Genomic DNA, 15128 nt, shown 5'->3' with positions numbered 1-15128 from the left:
CTGGTGGGGCAGAAAAATTGGACGGTCAAAATAGACCTTTCCGTGTCCTGTGGCTGGACTAAAGCACTGTTACTTACTCCTGACATCCTGGCAGTCATTGTTCCATGCGCTGAAGGGCCTGTGGCAGATAAAGTCACCTTGAGGTAGGACAGTGAGTGATGCCAGAAGAGGACAAGCCATGCCATTAGACCAAGAGGAAACATTTAGTTTGACAATAATGCCTAACAATACACTGACATCTCCCCGATGCCAGTGAAGGATGTGAAATAGAAAGCGTTATCATGCCAGATGAATTTATTGACTTTATTTACAGTACACAATAAACACCAATAGCCGTCAGGATCACTGTTCAGTGGTTTTGTGTGCACTGACAACTGCTTCTGTTGAATTGTCCGAACAATTACCCCTTTACCACTGAATACATTCAAAATTCACTGGCTGAATGTATTCCAGATGATTCAATTACAGAGCGGACAATACACAATCCATAGTATTTACTGACAGAGATATGCCTACTGTTTATGTAATGTAAAGCAGCTGATATGTGGGTACAAGGTAGGTAGTATATCCATCTGAATTCAGTGCGAGGAACTCAGTTTCTTTGTAACTGAAGTATATAAATGTCTTTTTAGCTCTTCTCTTCTGTTTGTGGAGTACTTCAGTGGGAGTGCTGTGCCACATCAATGATGATTCAGTTTGGATAAATATATGATTTAGGTTCCATCCAAAACTGCCAGTCAGCAGTTCCCATGTTAAGAGAAGAACTTGGTGACACCTGTCCCACGGTTCTCCTTGATGTCTGTCAGATTGTATCCCATGGTCTCAGTGCTATACGTGAGCAGGTTTGGACAGGTAGGCGATGAGTGCCACTACCACGCCCACATACATCCCTGTTCCCACTGTGATGGAGAGCGCCGCCAGGAATAGTGCTCTTCGAGAGCTCATTCCTGCTCTGGAGAAGTCTCCCTTTGAAATGGCCTTGCCGGTCTGACAAAACAAAGCACACAGAAAGAGAGAAAGTAAAATAAGCCAGTGTTAGTCATCATTGCTGAGTGTATGAGTAGGTGTAAAGCAGTGGTTTAAAGAGCAAAAACAAGAAATGCTCTCGGGAAGCCATTAGTTACCATAGCAATTAGGTCATTAAGCGTTCGACATTGACAAATGTGTTGTTTGGGTGTTATGGTTTCCCATCAAAAAATGAGCCTGGTCTTTTATTTATTCATTCCTCGGACCTATTATTATTCCCCAGTATCATTTCCTGACATAATTACAACCCAAGGTGTAGCTATATTTATCTGAATTGCACACACAGCATATTACTGTCAAAATACACAGGTAGCAGTATGGTTTTGTGAACATAATACAAAAGACTAGAGCGTACGAACTACATGATTTAAATGATCAGTCATGTGAAGCAATAGTGTGCTATTTATGTGTGGAAAACAGATTGTGGTAGCACTGGTCTCGGCTTCTGTTCTCACTGACCTTAAACAGAAAGTGGAATAATCAGAGCTAATGGCAGGCGGGAGATATGCAGGCCCTTACCTTGTGAGAGTAGTAAAAGGCAACAATGCCCAAGGGCCAGAAGCAGCAGAGCATGGAGAAGATGGCGAGACCGAGGTAGTCCCGCGGGGGCAGCACAATGAAGTTATCCTCACTCTCGCTATCGCTGGAGCTGTCACTCTGAAAGACAGCAGAAGATAAAGAAAAATACACGTCACACAGTCTCAAAGGTCTGTAAATCAGACAAATATGGAGAGCAGTGAGCCAGACTATGACATCCAAACATATAATATAGGTAGTATTGTGCAAGTTGGACATCTTCACAAAGGTGACAACTTATCCATGGCAAGCTATGTGCCCTTGTCCATCTAGCAGCCAGAAAAAACATGTGCCTAGTCAACCGCAGAGGATTTGGTGGCTCTGTCAACAGGCACGAGCCCACTGACAGATAACACAGGATGAACGGATTGGTCCATCATCGCAGGCTGACAGGGGAAACAGCCAGAAGACAGTGTCATTTATGTGCTAAATTGCTTCTAGCGCAAAGAGAGACTTCCATCGTATCTCCTGCCGCTCTGTAATGCACCACAGACAGCGGGCGCTCAACAGGCACCAATACAGTGTCAGCACAAAGCAAGCAGGGCCATAGGGGCAAAGCAGGCTAATGAATGATAGAAGAAAATGTCACTCAGGCAGGTGACCTTTAAAACACGTGTAGACATCTCCCAGACATATTGGGTGTTTGTCTAAATAAATAGTCAACAAAACAGGCTGGTCTCATTTGTAGCTGCAGGGATCACTCAGTGCACGGAACAAGGAAAAGTACAAAACAGAAATCAATAGAGAAGGAAGCAAAGGAAGCAGCAATTTAAAAAATGTAATTAAAGTACAGTCTGATAGAAAACAGGATCAATACCTTGAATTTGTCACAAAACATCTACCTGCTATAACTGATACATGGCTGAGCAGATTAATTTTACAATATTTTTTTTACAACACTCAGCTGAAAATGTGATCATTTTGTATGAATAGTTTTATAATAGCAGCAAACCAAAACTGAACCCTAGAGTCTGAAATGTCTTTACTGTGAAATGAATAATGGTTCTATTATATTATGTGCATGTGTAGGTATGTTTTTTTCTTTCAGAATGTTGAATTCCCACATAAAAATGTATCAATTCCAAATAGTAATATTGGCCCTTGACCTCCAACTGAAAATGTTCTCAATTTCTAGAACATGAAGGCAACCTACCAACACAATCAAAAATAAATAAAAATAAAAATCCACTGGGTCAAAGAGTTGCCAACCCAATGCTTCTCCACCCGGTTAAAACCAAACGGGAGTCTGAGATGAGACCAGTGAGCCCTAACAGAGTGATCAATCACATCTGATAAAGCCAGACCTGATAAGAGCATTGCAGTGTCCCACAGAGTCAGACACAGAGTCAGACACAGAGTCAGACACAGAGTCAGACACAGAGTCAGACACAGAGTCAGACACAGAGTCAGACACAGAGTCAGACACAGAGTCAGACACAGAGTCAGACACAGAGTCAGACACAGAGTGCATGTGGCTGGGGACCTGCTCTTGCATCCATCCCATTCAGACACTATGTAACTTTTCCACAGTGCTCTTAACATCAGCTCTCTCGAGCCTTGTTACCCTCATCAGAAGGTGACAACCCAGGCCACATGCACACACCTACACACATCTACACACACACACACACACACACACACACCTCTGCTGTTAGCAGAGCAGTCACAGTAGCAGCCACCCACCTCTGGATTCTGTGTCCTCTGCAATTTCTTTTCTCCTGTCACACTGATGTTAAGTACTTCCTAGCACAAACTACAGGTTTGAACCACTTTCACTTTTCTCAAAGAGGGATTAGTTAGTTTATATATAAATATATACACATATATATATATATATATAAATATAAATATATATATATATACCATTCACATTGGTAACTTTGAGAAACAAGTCATAGACTGTGATATATATATATATATATATATATATATATATATATATATATATATATATATATATATATATATATATATATATAGTCTATGAGTTTATGGTATACAACTACAACTATTCCAACAATGTTATTTCTCTAACTACAACTTTCACCACTTTATTTGCTGTACTGAACAATTGTCTGTAACATAGAGCGTAATAGTTATTCTAGGTCATAAAACAATTTTGTTCGGCTGTGCATACGACTAAAAGGATTTTTTTGTGTCTTTATCTGTTTTATGATTTACCGGTAATGCATTCTTTCATGTCGTGTGAAGCAACTGCTACAATTGCTTTGTGTACGAATTGTGCTGTACAAATAAACTTATCTTGTCTAGTTCAAGATGATGCAAGGTTAAACGTGGATAACTTTTAATGCTCATAAATATAAATATTTTGCAGAACTGTGTAGTATTCATGAATACAGTTTTAAAACATTAACCTACATGTCACTGAGAAGAGAGAAAACGTCAGAAGGGACTATATTTACATAAGTATGTAAGCTTGGTTTTGCACAGATGAACTTTTTTCTTGTCATAACTTTGAGATAAGATACAAAAGATAATTATATATAGGAGAATCAGGAAAGCCTGGCTGAGAGATATAAGATGCACATAACACATTTTTATCTCATCGCTTGATCTCTTCACATTGTTTGGTGGCTCAAGGGCCTGTAATTACAACCAGCGCACACATATTCATGCATGGGGTGTGTGTGTGTGTGTGTGTGTGCGAGTGTGTGTGCGAGTGTGTGTGTGTGTGTTGTGTGTGTGTGTGTGTGTGTGTGCGAGTGTGTGTGTGTGTGTGTGCGTGCGAGTGTGTGTGCGTGTGTGTGTGCGTGTGTGTGTGTGCGTGTGTGTGTGCGAGTGTGTGTGTGTGTGTGTTTGCGAGTGTGTGTGTGTGCGAGTGTGTGTGTGTGCGAGTGTGTGTGTGTGTGCGAGTGTGTGTGTGTGCGAGTGTGTGTGTGTGTGTGTGTGTGTGTGTGTGTGCGAGTGTGTGTGTGTGTGTGTGTGCGAGTGTGTGTGCGAGTGTGTGTGTGTGTGTGTGTGCGAGTGTGTGTGTGCGAGTGTGTGTGTGTGTGTGCGAGTGTGTGTGTGTGTGTGTGTGCGAGTGTGTGTGTGTGTGTGTGCGAGTGTGTGCGTGCGTGCGCGTGTGTGTGTGTGTGTGTGTGCGTGTGTGCGCGTGTATGTGTGTGCGTGCGTGTGTGTGTGCGACTGTGTGCGTGCGTGTGTGTGTATGTGCGTGCATGCACGTGTGTGTGTGTGTGTGCGTGTGTGTGTGCATGCGTGTGTGCGTGCGCGCGTGTGTGTGTGTGCGTGTGTGTGCGTGTGTGTGTGTGTGTGTGTGCGTGTGTGTGTGCGTGTGTGTGTGCGACTGTGTGCGTGCGTGTGTGTGTGTGTGTGTGCGTGCGTGCACGTGTGTGTGTGTGTGTGTGTGTATGTGTGCGTGCGTGCACGTGTGTGTGTGTGTGTGTGTGCGTGCACGTGTGTGTGTGTGTGCGTGCACGTGTGTGTGTGTGTGTGTGCGACTGTGTGCGTGCGTGTGTGTGTGTGTGTGTGTGCGTACACGTGTGTGTGTGTGTGTGTGTGTGTGTGTGTGCAGGCATAAAACAGAATAGGAATACATAATGGAGCGACACAGAGTTTTGTGACTCTGAGGCGTATTGTGGCGTATACACCCTCATTTAGATTTGCCCATTATAAGTTAGAGGTGCATATACTTCTTACAAATTTCTAACTTTGTAAAGTTGTTGTACTGAAGACTTTCTGCACTGACGCACACACTTCGACAAAGGTGGGAAAAGTCAGCAGCACAGGTGCTTAGAGCTCTCATCTGAACACTCTTCATCAGATTCATTTGCTCTGTTCAATCGACATGGAATAACTTTGGCTCCTGGCTCAACTGCACACCCACACTCGCATCGGCCCAATCTCCCTTAATTTGCCAGAGGTGTAGCATTATTTATGGCATTAATGGCGATTGCTGCCACGTTTCCATCTATCTGCCAGGCCTGCGAGTGACAAGAGGCAGCATGATCATCATCCCAGAGAGGGTGCCATACTTCTTCCTCTGCCAGCTCAGAGCTTGAGGTATTTCACAAGAATCCCTGGTTTAAATGAGATTTTCACCACTTCTGAAGACCCTTTGCTCTTAAGCTGTCTCACTTCTCATCGCTGGCTATTGTTATGAATTTAAAAGAACAACGGTCCGGCAAGATAAAACCATAAAATCAGATGTGTCATTTTCTTTGAACGCAAATTATGGTGAAAGGCGTACAATTACCCTGCACTCAATTTGAAAGATACTGGTAAATTGACCATTTGTGGCAAAGTCTCATAAATGTGTGATCGACGCTGGCAGTCCATTAGAGAAGCAAATGAAATAAGACGCATTTGTGCCACTGCATTTGGTTTAGACAAGATGACCCTGACGCTTTTCCTTTAATAGCGTCAAACTAAGAGCCGAGAATGCCTTATTATTAATACTGTATACAAGTCTCTGAAGAATGCACAAAATCAATCTTGCCAGCAGTGTTCAGAATACTTGAAATGCAGCAAATCACACAATGTGCCACCAATGCAAAATCAGATGATAGGATCGTGTTATTGACCAGTGATTGACACCTGCCCTCACCTCCTCGTACTCCGGAACGTGCTCCTCCTCCACGTCGTACGACACCGTCTGGATCTTGGCGTCCTTCTCCCCCTGCGTGTCGTCCAGGATGATCTCAGCGGTGACCGTATCTGTATCCTTACTCTCGGTAAACGTGGTCTCGAAGCTCTCGCTCTTGGAATCCTTGCTGTGTAGGCTGACGTCATCCTTGTAGAGAATGAAGCCCGGTTTGTAAAAGGCCTCCACAGCCACGTGAAGCGAGGTGGCATCTAGGTACTGCTGTGTCTTGTGTTTGCCGTTGGTTCCGGTGTAGTAGTATCCGATGAGGCTGTCCTGGTAGGGCTGTGCGGTGTAGTCACACTGGTAGCCCTGATAGTCATTTTGTACCACTAGACGATTGGTTTTGTCCAGTAGCGGATTCTGTAGTTCACTTAAGCTCTCCATCACCAAAGCAAGTCAATTTGGCAATAGTTAAATGGTTGTATCTGAGGTGTATTCAATATTTCGGAAGCTGAAAAAGAAAGCATAATATATTCAGAATGTTATATCATTAAAGCATGGTACATTATTGAAACAGTCTTCATTCTAGATGGATTTTTTAACCTGAACATTCTTAAACGATTAGTTGATGAGATTTTTTATGGTTGCGTTTATACTGCATCTCTAAAAATACACAAAGAGCCACAATTGCCTGTAGAAGAAGGTGAGAAGAACAAATGGCTGTGACTGCCGACACGTTACCATGAGATGACTGCTTTTAAAGCTATTATTGAATCAATAGGTCCGCTCCGTGTCACTATGCCTTTCAGGATTCACAGCCCCCTCTTTCTGTCAACAGACATAGAAGAGGTGGACTGGTAAATATAAAACCCTCCCAGTGGATTATGTGAACGTGAATTGGTTTTCGCCAGGTATGTCTCAACGGGGTTAAACCTGCAAATGATTTGCTACTGAGCAGAATGTTGTACCCTTGACTTTATGCATGCAGAGTTGCAAAACAGGCTCATGTTATGTCTGATTTTTTGTTTGAATAATGTAAAGTATAGTGACAGTGGTTTCGACTAGGGTTAAAAAATTAATCATAATTGAATAGAAACTGTAGTTTAAATGGTCACAATGAGGAAATTGCAAAGACTGCAATTATTTAAAGCTCCAGTACATAACATTTTTGCCCCCAAAAATAGACTACAATAAAAGCATGTATTTTCATTTTGGTTGTTTACTAATAATCTGATAAAGACATGTGTCCTCACTGTGAGCAGGCTTGCCACTCCACAAACCTGACTCTGGAGTAGGCCTGTCAAGACAATTATTATTATGTATCGACTTGAAAGCAGGAACAATACTTTTTGGGATTCAAGATTTATCTCTTCATTTCTATAGATTGAACCATGGAGAATGGTTTTAACTTTCTATTTCCATGGAACCAGGCAGGAAAGTGAAAAAGTGAAATACTGTTGTTGTTGTTGTTGTTGTTGTTGTTGTTGTTGTTGTTGTTGTTGTTGTTGTTTTAAGTAACCTAATTTACTGTCAAACTGTTTAGAAGTTTATATTTAAATTTTCAGTCAAACGTTAATGCTCCTGGCCATAAAATGTGCACTCGAAACACATTCTTAGTTTCTATTAAAACATCATATCTTTTCAAACGTGAAAATGCTTGTCAGAAACATCACTTTTACACATTTTTCCAATATCGAGCTGCCCTAGTTTACAGACATCCCTGATGCTCTGGGTCGATGCTGAGGGCTGAACTGGAGTTACCACGGTCAGGTAAGAGCGGAAAGCCCTCGTGGCCAATTTACCGTATATATTATTTCAACAGAATACAACAGAGCCAACCTTATAACCAGCCAAATTTCCCCTGTGTTGAGAGCCAGACATAAAACTGTATTGTCTACAAGTTCTTATGCAGTGGAGAGGAGTACGCAGAAGAACAATGGGAGCAATAATGGACTTTCAGCAGCAATTTGCAACACAGAAGCGGAATTAAGGCGAGATCCACTTCAGTTGAACCTCAACTTGAGCGATCGTCGCACCCCGGTCACCTCTACGAGAAGAACACGGCCCCTGTGTCCAAGACGGGAATTAAATGCGTGGGGAAGTAATCTACATCAGAAATCAACATTCCTCTCACAAGCGCTCGCCACACTGAACCATAAAATCCCCATCTGCCGTATAGACACAACTGTTGCCTTTTCTACAAACAGAAGACGGCTGATGTCAGGGTCGTTCAGCCGACTCCCAAACTGGCCGTGACGGGTGTTTGACATCACGTGCAGGGTGCTTGTCTCTGAACCGCCCCTGACCACTCTTTATGTTTGTACCCGCAGACAGAGGGGAGGTCGCGGGGCTTGAGTGGTGAGTTGACAGAAGAAAATTAGAAACGAAGCATGTCTCACAATGCAGCAGACTGGGTTGCGGTGATAAGAAATAAGCTATTTTTCCGCGTGAACATCACAAATTGGATCTAAAGGGGGGGGGGGGCAGCACACAATTGAATGCCTATTGTTTGTTTGCTTGTTGATTGACAATTTCATGCTTTTGTCATCTTTGCAATTATATGTGGCCTGAGAATATTTTTAATAGCTTGGTTATAGGCGATATACTGTACAGGCAACAGACCATATACCATATTGCAATACAAGAAACATATACATTTTACATTGGCACATGATTTATTTAGTGCATGCTAAATTATGATTCGCCCTTGCATATGTAATGATGACACCATATGCATGCACCCGCCAGTACAGCTGACCTTTGAACTCTGACACATGCATTCATTGTGTTATTCTTATTCACCCTGCACCACAGCACTCTTCTATCGTGTTGTCTGCAGACTCCAGCCACACGTGCTTCTGAGGCTGAGCCCCCCACTCTCTCCAGATAACAGAGGATTCCATTACACACCACATTAGACAATAAAAAGCGCGGACCAAACCTACTATTTATTTGTCTGACACGAGGAGTTAATGGCGGTGATGTGGGATGATTAATTCCTTATTATTACCCGAGATCAACACGATGTTTTCAGATTTATGACATTTATTTGTGCATGGATTCTGTTTTAAGCTTCCTATTTCTCTTGTGTACTCATCCAAACAGGGCACCAACGCGCTCAAACACCCGCTAAAATAATTCCCAAAGAAAAATGCAAATAACATACGGGTTGTACAATTACAATTATTATCACTATAAGTATTTTTTTAAAAAGTTGGGTGTTACCTGTGTTAGAATACCCCTTATTCCCCTTTTGCTCATCACGTCGACGCAAATAGAAAAAGAGACATCTTCCACCACCGTCACCAGCAGGACATAGTTTCAGGACGTCCGTTACGCAGCCGTTACTCCGTGTTTACCGAAAAGGACGGACTTCGCTCCTCCGCCTGCCATGGCACCGCTGCTGCTTGGACACTGACGGGACTTTTCTCTTTTTTTTTATTATTTATTATACTGAGCTCGTGCGCCAAACACAACTCCAGTGGCCGGTTCCCCTCCGCGCGCCCCGATTGGCTGCGCGCTCGGCTCCTCGCAGAAATACGCACAACGGGACTTTTTGTGCGCTCGTCTTTTACGGAGCGTTTCTGTGTTTCAACGTCTCCAACTGGACTTCTTTGTCTCCACGCGATCCCTCTTGACCGGTGAAGTGATTTATTTCCCACCCGAACCACGCGTCTTCCCACTTCCCACTGGAAATAACATTGTAGACGTATCACAAGCTGTTTCGCCGTTGTATCCCACCGAGAACGCCCACCGAGCCACAGGCACAACACTAAACAGAGACGATGATGCATTTTGGTGTCTAGTATTTATCAGCAGCAGCATTCAAACACTGGGATTACCCTCGTTCTTTCAAAACATGTCATCTCACCTAAATCCACAATAACAAGCTCAACGTGGGCCGGGCGTGTTTTGTGATTAGTTTCTAAACATAGCCTCAGAGTGAGCCACTGTTAAATTCATTGCACATTTATATTTGATTAATATTTTAAAACAAATCCCATGCATTTCTCATGAGCTTGCCAATTTGGTTTTGCCTTTAACCTCCCCTCTGCTAAGCTGCTTATGATTCCCTGCCACCATTTATCACTGCAAACACAGTTTACATATATTAATGCGGATGTGTTTTCCACCAAAGCACAGGGATAATACAATGCTGTAGTTTTCAAACATAAAGTGCAAAAAGTATTTGACTTTCTAAATAAAATAATTTCAGTACTAACTAGGACAAGAACTGTGCTGTATGAAACAGATTGACAAGAGTATTTCAGATCAATGTGTTTAACGGAGGACAAATCAGGTCTCCTCTCACCAGAGTGCCAGGGAACACTGTGTGCTTTAGGGGGGGAAATCCAATTTGAGCTGACATATTCGCACTGTCATTTCATGTGATAGATTGCAATTTTGGAGTGCCTTGAACTTCTAAACCAGACAAGGCCCCAAAATGACCAATATTGGACACGGATATTGTTTGCACCATTTTTATTATTTGTTTCTAATTTGGGTGGTTTGATAATGCTTTAGTGGATGATGCGCTGTGCAATTAAATAGAGAAGATTGTGCTGTCAGTCAAGAAAGGCTGAAAAACAGATATTTAAGACTAAACTAAGGGTCTAAACTAGGGTCAAGAATAAACCAGTTTTAAATAATCAGGCCAATTGCAAGACTAACTTGACCAATGCATCAGTCTAGTCTATACGGGCAGCAGGGGCTCAGTGGTAAAACGTGTTCCCACAGACACTTAGCTCTGACCATTGCATCCTCGGGCAAGGCACTTTGCCTATGCATGATAGTGATGTATGTGAGTACAGTGCATCAGCAAAGTTTTCACTTTTCCCACTTTTTGTTATGTTAGTCTTATTTCAAAATTGATTTAATTCATCATTTGCCTCAAAATTACTGATGATCCTTGAGATGCTTCTATAACTTGATTGGAGTCCATTGGTTGTAAATTCAGTTGATTGGACATAATTTGGAAAAGCACACACCTGTCTATATAAGGTCCCACAGTTAACCAAGCCCCGAAGTCCAAGGAATTGTCTGGAAACCTCCAAGACAGGATTGTGTCACGGCACAGATCTGGGGCATTTCTGCAGCATTGGAGGTTCCAGTGAGCACAGTGGCCTCCATCATCTGTAATTAGAAAAAAGATTGGAACAACCTAGACTCTTCCTAGAGCTGGCCGGCCGTCCAAACTGAACTACTGTCAAGTCTAGAGGAACCCACCAGGCATTGCTCATCACCAGGCCAGTACCATCCCTACAGTGAATCATGGTGCAGCATCAGGCTGTGGGGATGGGGAGACTAGTCAGTATCAACTGAAAGATGAACGCAGCAGTGCACAGAGAGCTGGACCTCAGACTGGGGCGCAGGTTCAGCTTCTAACAAGAAAACGACCCTAAGCACAGGATAACAGAGGAGTGGCTACATGACAACTCTGTGAATGTCCTTGAGTGGCCCAGAGCCCAGACTTTAACCCAATGGAACGTTTCTGGAGAGATCCGAAAATGGCTGTGAACCAACACTCACCAACCATATTGAGTTTGGGATTTTCTGCAAAACATAAAAGAAATTGCCCACAAATAAGTGTGCCAAGATTGTAGTCTGATACTCAAAAAGACTTGAGGCTGTTATCTGTGCAAAGGCTGAAAATACTTATGACATGCTTTTCTTTTCTTAATACATTTGCAAATAATCCAATCAACCTTCTTTCAAGTTGTCATTATGGGGAATTGTTCGCAGACTTTTGAGCCAAACAGTTAATTTAATCCATTTTGGCATGAGGCAGTAACACAACAAAATGTGGAAAAAACTTAATTTTTTTAGTCAAACTTTAGAATCAATTATAAAAGATCACAAATTGCCAACTGAATAGACAGAAGTTATTCCAACATCTGTAAAGACACACACAAACACACACACACACACACACACACACACGGAGACACATATCTTATTCAGGAGGAGCACTCTGTTCCACATGCTCATAAAAATGTCCGAAGTTAATAATGTGTGCGCCTGGGCCTGTGTCACTTTCACTGCGAGATGCATTAAGGTGTTGATGGACACTTTATGGGAGGGACATGGGGCTGAATTCAGAAGACACTTGCTCCGCTCTCTCTCTCTCCATCTTTCTGTCCCTCTCCCGAGTCACCTTGTGTTCAGTTCACAGGCCGGTATGGTATAGCAGCCCTGCCACAGCTGTGATAGATACCGTTCCCTCAGGAGATGAGTATATTAGAAGGTGGGGGCACAGAAGCCACACCAACCTGTATCCTGCTCCTGCTTCGCTTCATCTTTGTCGCTGTCCATTCTCGGTGGCATCCATCGAGTTTATAATGAAGATCTGTAGTGCAAGAATCCCTCAAATCACAAGGCAACCGATGGTGTCACATACGGAATAGGATATCTCATGTCTTGCCAGTCCTCTGTAGATGGGCCCGTGAATATTTATGCCCTTTCTTGTGCTCCATTTCCTACGCTATTTTTAGCCACAATGTCCCTAAAAAGCAAATGCGCAATTTGTCAAACATTTCCCTCTTAAGATTTCAGGAAACAAAGTAATCATTAGAGCCGAACAAGCAGGTAATTATGTTGGCTCTGCTCTTTAATGTGCTAACCACTGAGGAGCGCGGATTTGTTTTACAGCCACCTACCTATTTTATTCACATTAGTCCAAGCCTTTGATATCGCTGCCAGTTCTGACACCGTGAACTTCCCCAAGGTCCATTAACCAGTGCTAATCATTTAAACTCTTATGGGAATTAATCAACATAATCCGATCGGCAAAGAAAGTATCAAACCACTTAATTTGATCTGGCTTTTATGGAAGGAAGTGAAGGGATTTAAGCGGCTTTAGCCACATGTCCATTTGTGCGTTATTTCCTGTTTGATTAAAGCCTGGGTAACTCGTGGAGAACCATCTTCTATTAGGATAACCCATGGGAGACACGGAAAACAGCTTGTATTTGGCTGTCAGGGATTCTGAATAACCAGGACCCTCATTGAGAGCATTGACATTTGCATCTATAGGCCTAATCTTAATAATTTTACATAAAGTTAGCATGTGTTCGCTTTTCCCGTGTTCAGCAGTGTTTTAGTGGCGAAGCAGGTGATAACCATCCATTTGGAGCAGGACACGGTTAGAGGCTGGTATAGATTCATCCACAGGAGGTAGAGAGAAGGCGTCTGGGCATGGGCACAGCTGAAGTCATCATCCAAGTCTTAGCCTCCAGCAGAAATAATCAGAGGAAAAACACAGCGGATTCAGAGCGAGCTAGTTTCCGTGTAGTATTTTCTACTTTATAAGCCACACTAGAGACTTACACATATATACACAATATTTCTGATACATTGGATACGGTTACATTATTTATATGCATATAATGAGTAAACAAGTAAAGTTGTAATGACGTTCACATTTTGCTTCAGTAAAAATGGTCTTTTATAGCATGCAGCCTTAACATACTTTAGCTACATTGCGCTTCTATTTCTGAAATGGGACAAAATCCACCTCAAAACTGTATAAATGCATTACTGAACAATTAATGAAAATGTGTCATAACAGATGAAGAATGGGAACATGCAAATCCCAATGTAGAAGCACAAAGTGTAATGTTTGGAAGGAATAATGTTGGAAGAATATATCACAGTATTATATAACACCATGTCAAAGCTGTCCATTATTCACAGGGAAATACTGGGTGTGACTGTCAAGTGGCTCATCACTATCATGTTTTGGGACTGTCCTATTATTCATAAATACTGGACTGCGATCAATGAGGCGCTGCAGACTTGTTCATGTCGGGTTTGTTCTGTTTGTTTAATTTTTATTTAGTATTATCTAAAATCAAGAAACAAATTGCCAAAAAAAAAGGGAAAACAATGTTGCCCCAATGAATTGTGACATTTTACACATTACAATATAGAAACATCATAATAACAACACCGCTATAAGCAACAATATTCCACGACTTCAATTAACTTGCTTTACTGACTATTTTTAACCATAACTCACACTTTAATGTTTGCTGCCGGCTCCAGTTCTCTTTCTCTTAATTCTCTTTATTTAGCAGGAGGTGCAACAAAATCCCTCATAAAGTCCAGTTTGTTTAGCATAAAACACTGCTATCAGGCGGCTACGGGATTAATCTGTCAGAGCTGTCGCACTAATCTTCACTGTATTTATTTGTTTGGCGCTGCTACAGAGGCGAGACAGACTGTAGGGCATGAAGAAAGAAATTAATTGAATGCCCTTTTATATCCACAGTAAGTGAAAATGTGTTCCTATGTTAAGCTGTCAAATAATAACATTACAGCCGTTGCACGCCAGCATTACGAGACGCAATTTCCTTTTTTTTTTAAAGACTTTTTGGCCCAAAGGCTTTATTAGACAGGAGAGGACAGCATGAGTTGGGAGATGAGAGAGAAGGGAGGACACGCAGTACATTGTCGGAGTCGGGATTCAAACTCACGACACGAAACTGTGTGTGTCTGGATGACTGTGTGTGTCTGGATGACTGTGTGTGTCTGGATGACTGTGTGTGTCTGGATGACTGTGTGCAGAAACAATCACTGCATAAAGAGTCTCGAGGGAACAATTCAAATGCAATACGTGTCAAATTAGCTGTGATTTGTCTTATCAGCGAGGGGAAAGGTCACCCCATCAGTCCAGGGCCTCTTTGTACGTGCACCTATAAGCTCCTACCCTCTTAGCTGTGCATTAAAAGTGCTAAGTGTGCAGCCTGGGAGAGTGAGGTGAGCGGAGCAGCTGTAGTTCACGTCAGTCGTACTCGGAGTCGCACTCACAAGAGGCAAACCGGCGAGGACAGCCCAGAGTTTCTCATCTGCTTCACACATCAGCCGAGTCCACTTCAGGAGTGACAGCGTCGGCATCCTGCTCTTGTGGGGCGAGATTAGGAAATATACATAAATGGAACACAAATGATGATTTAGTTTGACGGCCTTTGTGAATAATGAA

General features: G+C 42.5%; 1 protein-coding gene across 1 annotated transcript; it reads right to left on the bottom strand.

Annotated features, from left to right (window-relative positions):
• Window positions 1-276: 276 nt before the first annotated feature.
• LOC140370703 (synapse differentiation-inducing gene protein 1-like) lies at window positions 277-9589 on the bottom strand. Its single transcript, XM_072457908.1, has 4 exons — window positions 9374-9589; window positions 6170-6659; window positions 1546-1683; window positions 277-987 (listed from the first exon to the last, which is right to left on the bottom strand). Exons 2-4 carry the CDS (start codon window positions 6590-6592, stop codon window positions 829-831), a joined length of 720 nt encoding a protein of 239 aa, XP_072314009.1. The 5' UTR covers window positions 6593-6659; window positions 9374-9589; the 3' UTR covers window positions 277-828.
• Between the last annotated feature and the right edge of the window lie 5539 nt (window positions 9590-15128).

This window comes from Eucyclogobius newberryi, unplaced genomic scaffold (genome assembly GCF_026437365.1).
Source record: "Eucyclogobius newberryi isolate DKJ021-1_F unplaced genomic scaffold, fEucNew1.0.hap1 SCAF_21, whole genome shotgun sequence".
In the NCBI taxonomy this organism is placed as follows: Eukaryota; Metazoa; Chordata; class Actinopteri; order Gobiiformes; family Gobiidae; genus Eucyclogobius; species Eucyclogobius newberryi.
Note: the sequence above shows the minus strand (reverse complement) of the source record. Positions and strands in the feature narration are given on the sequence as shown.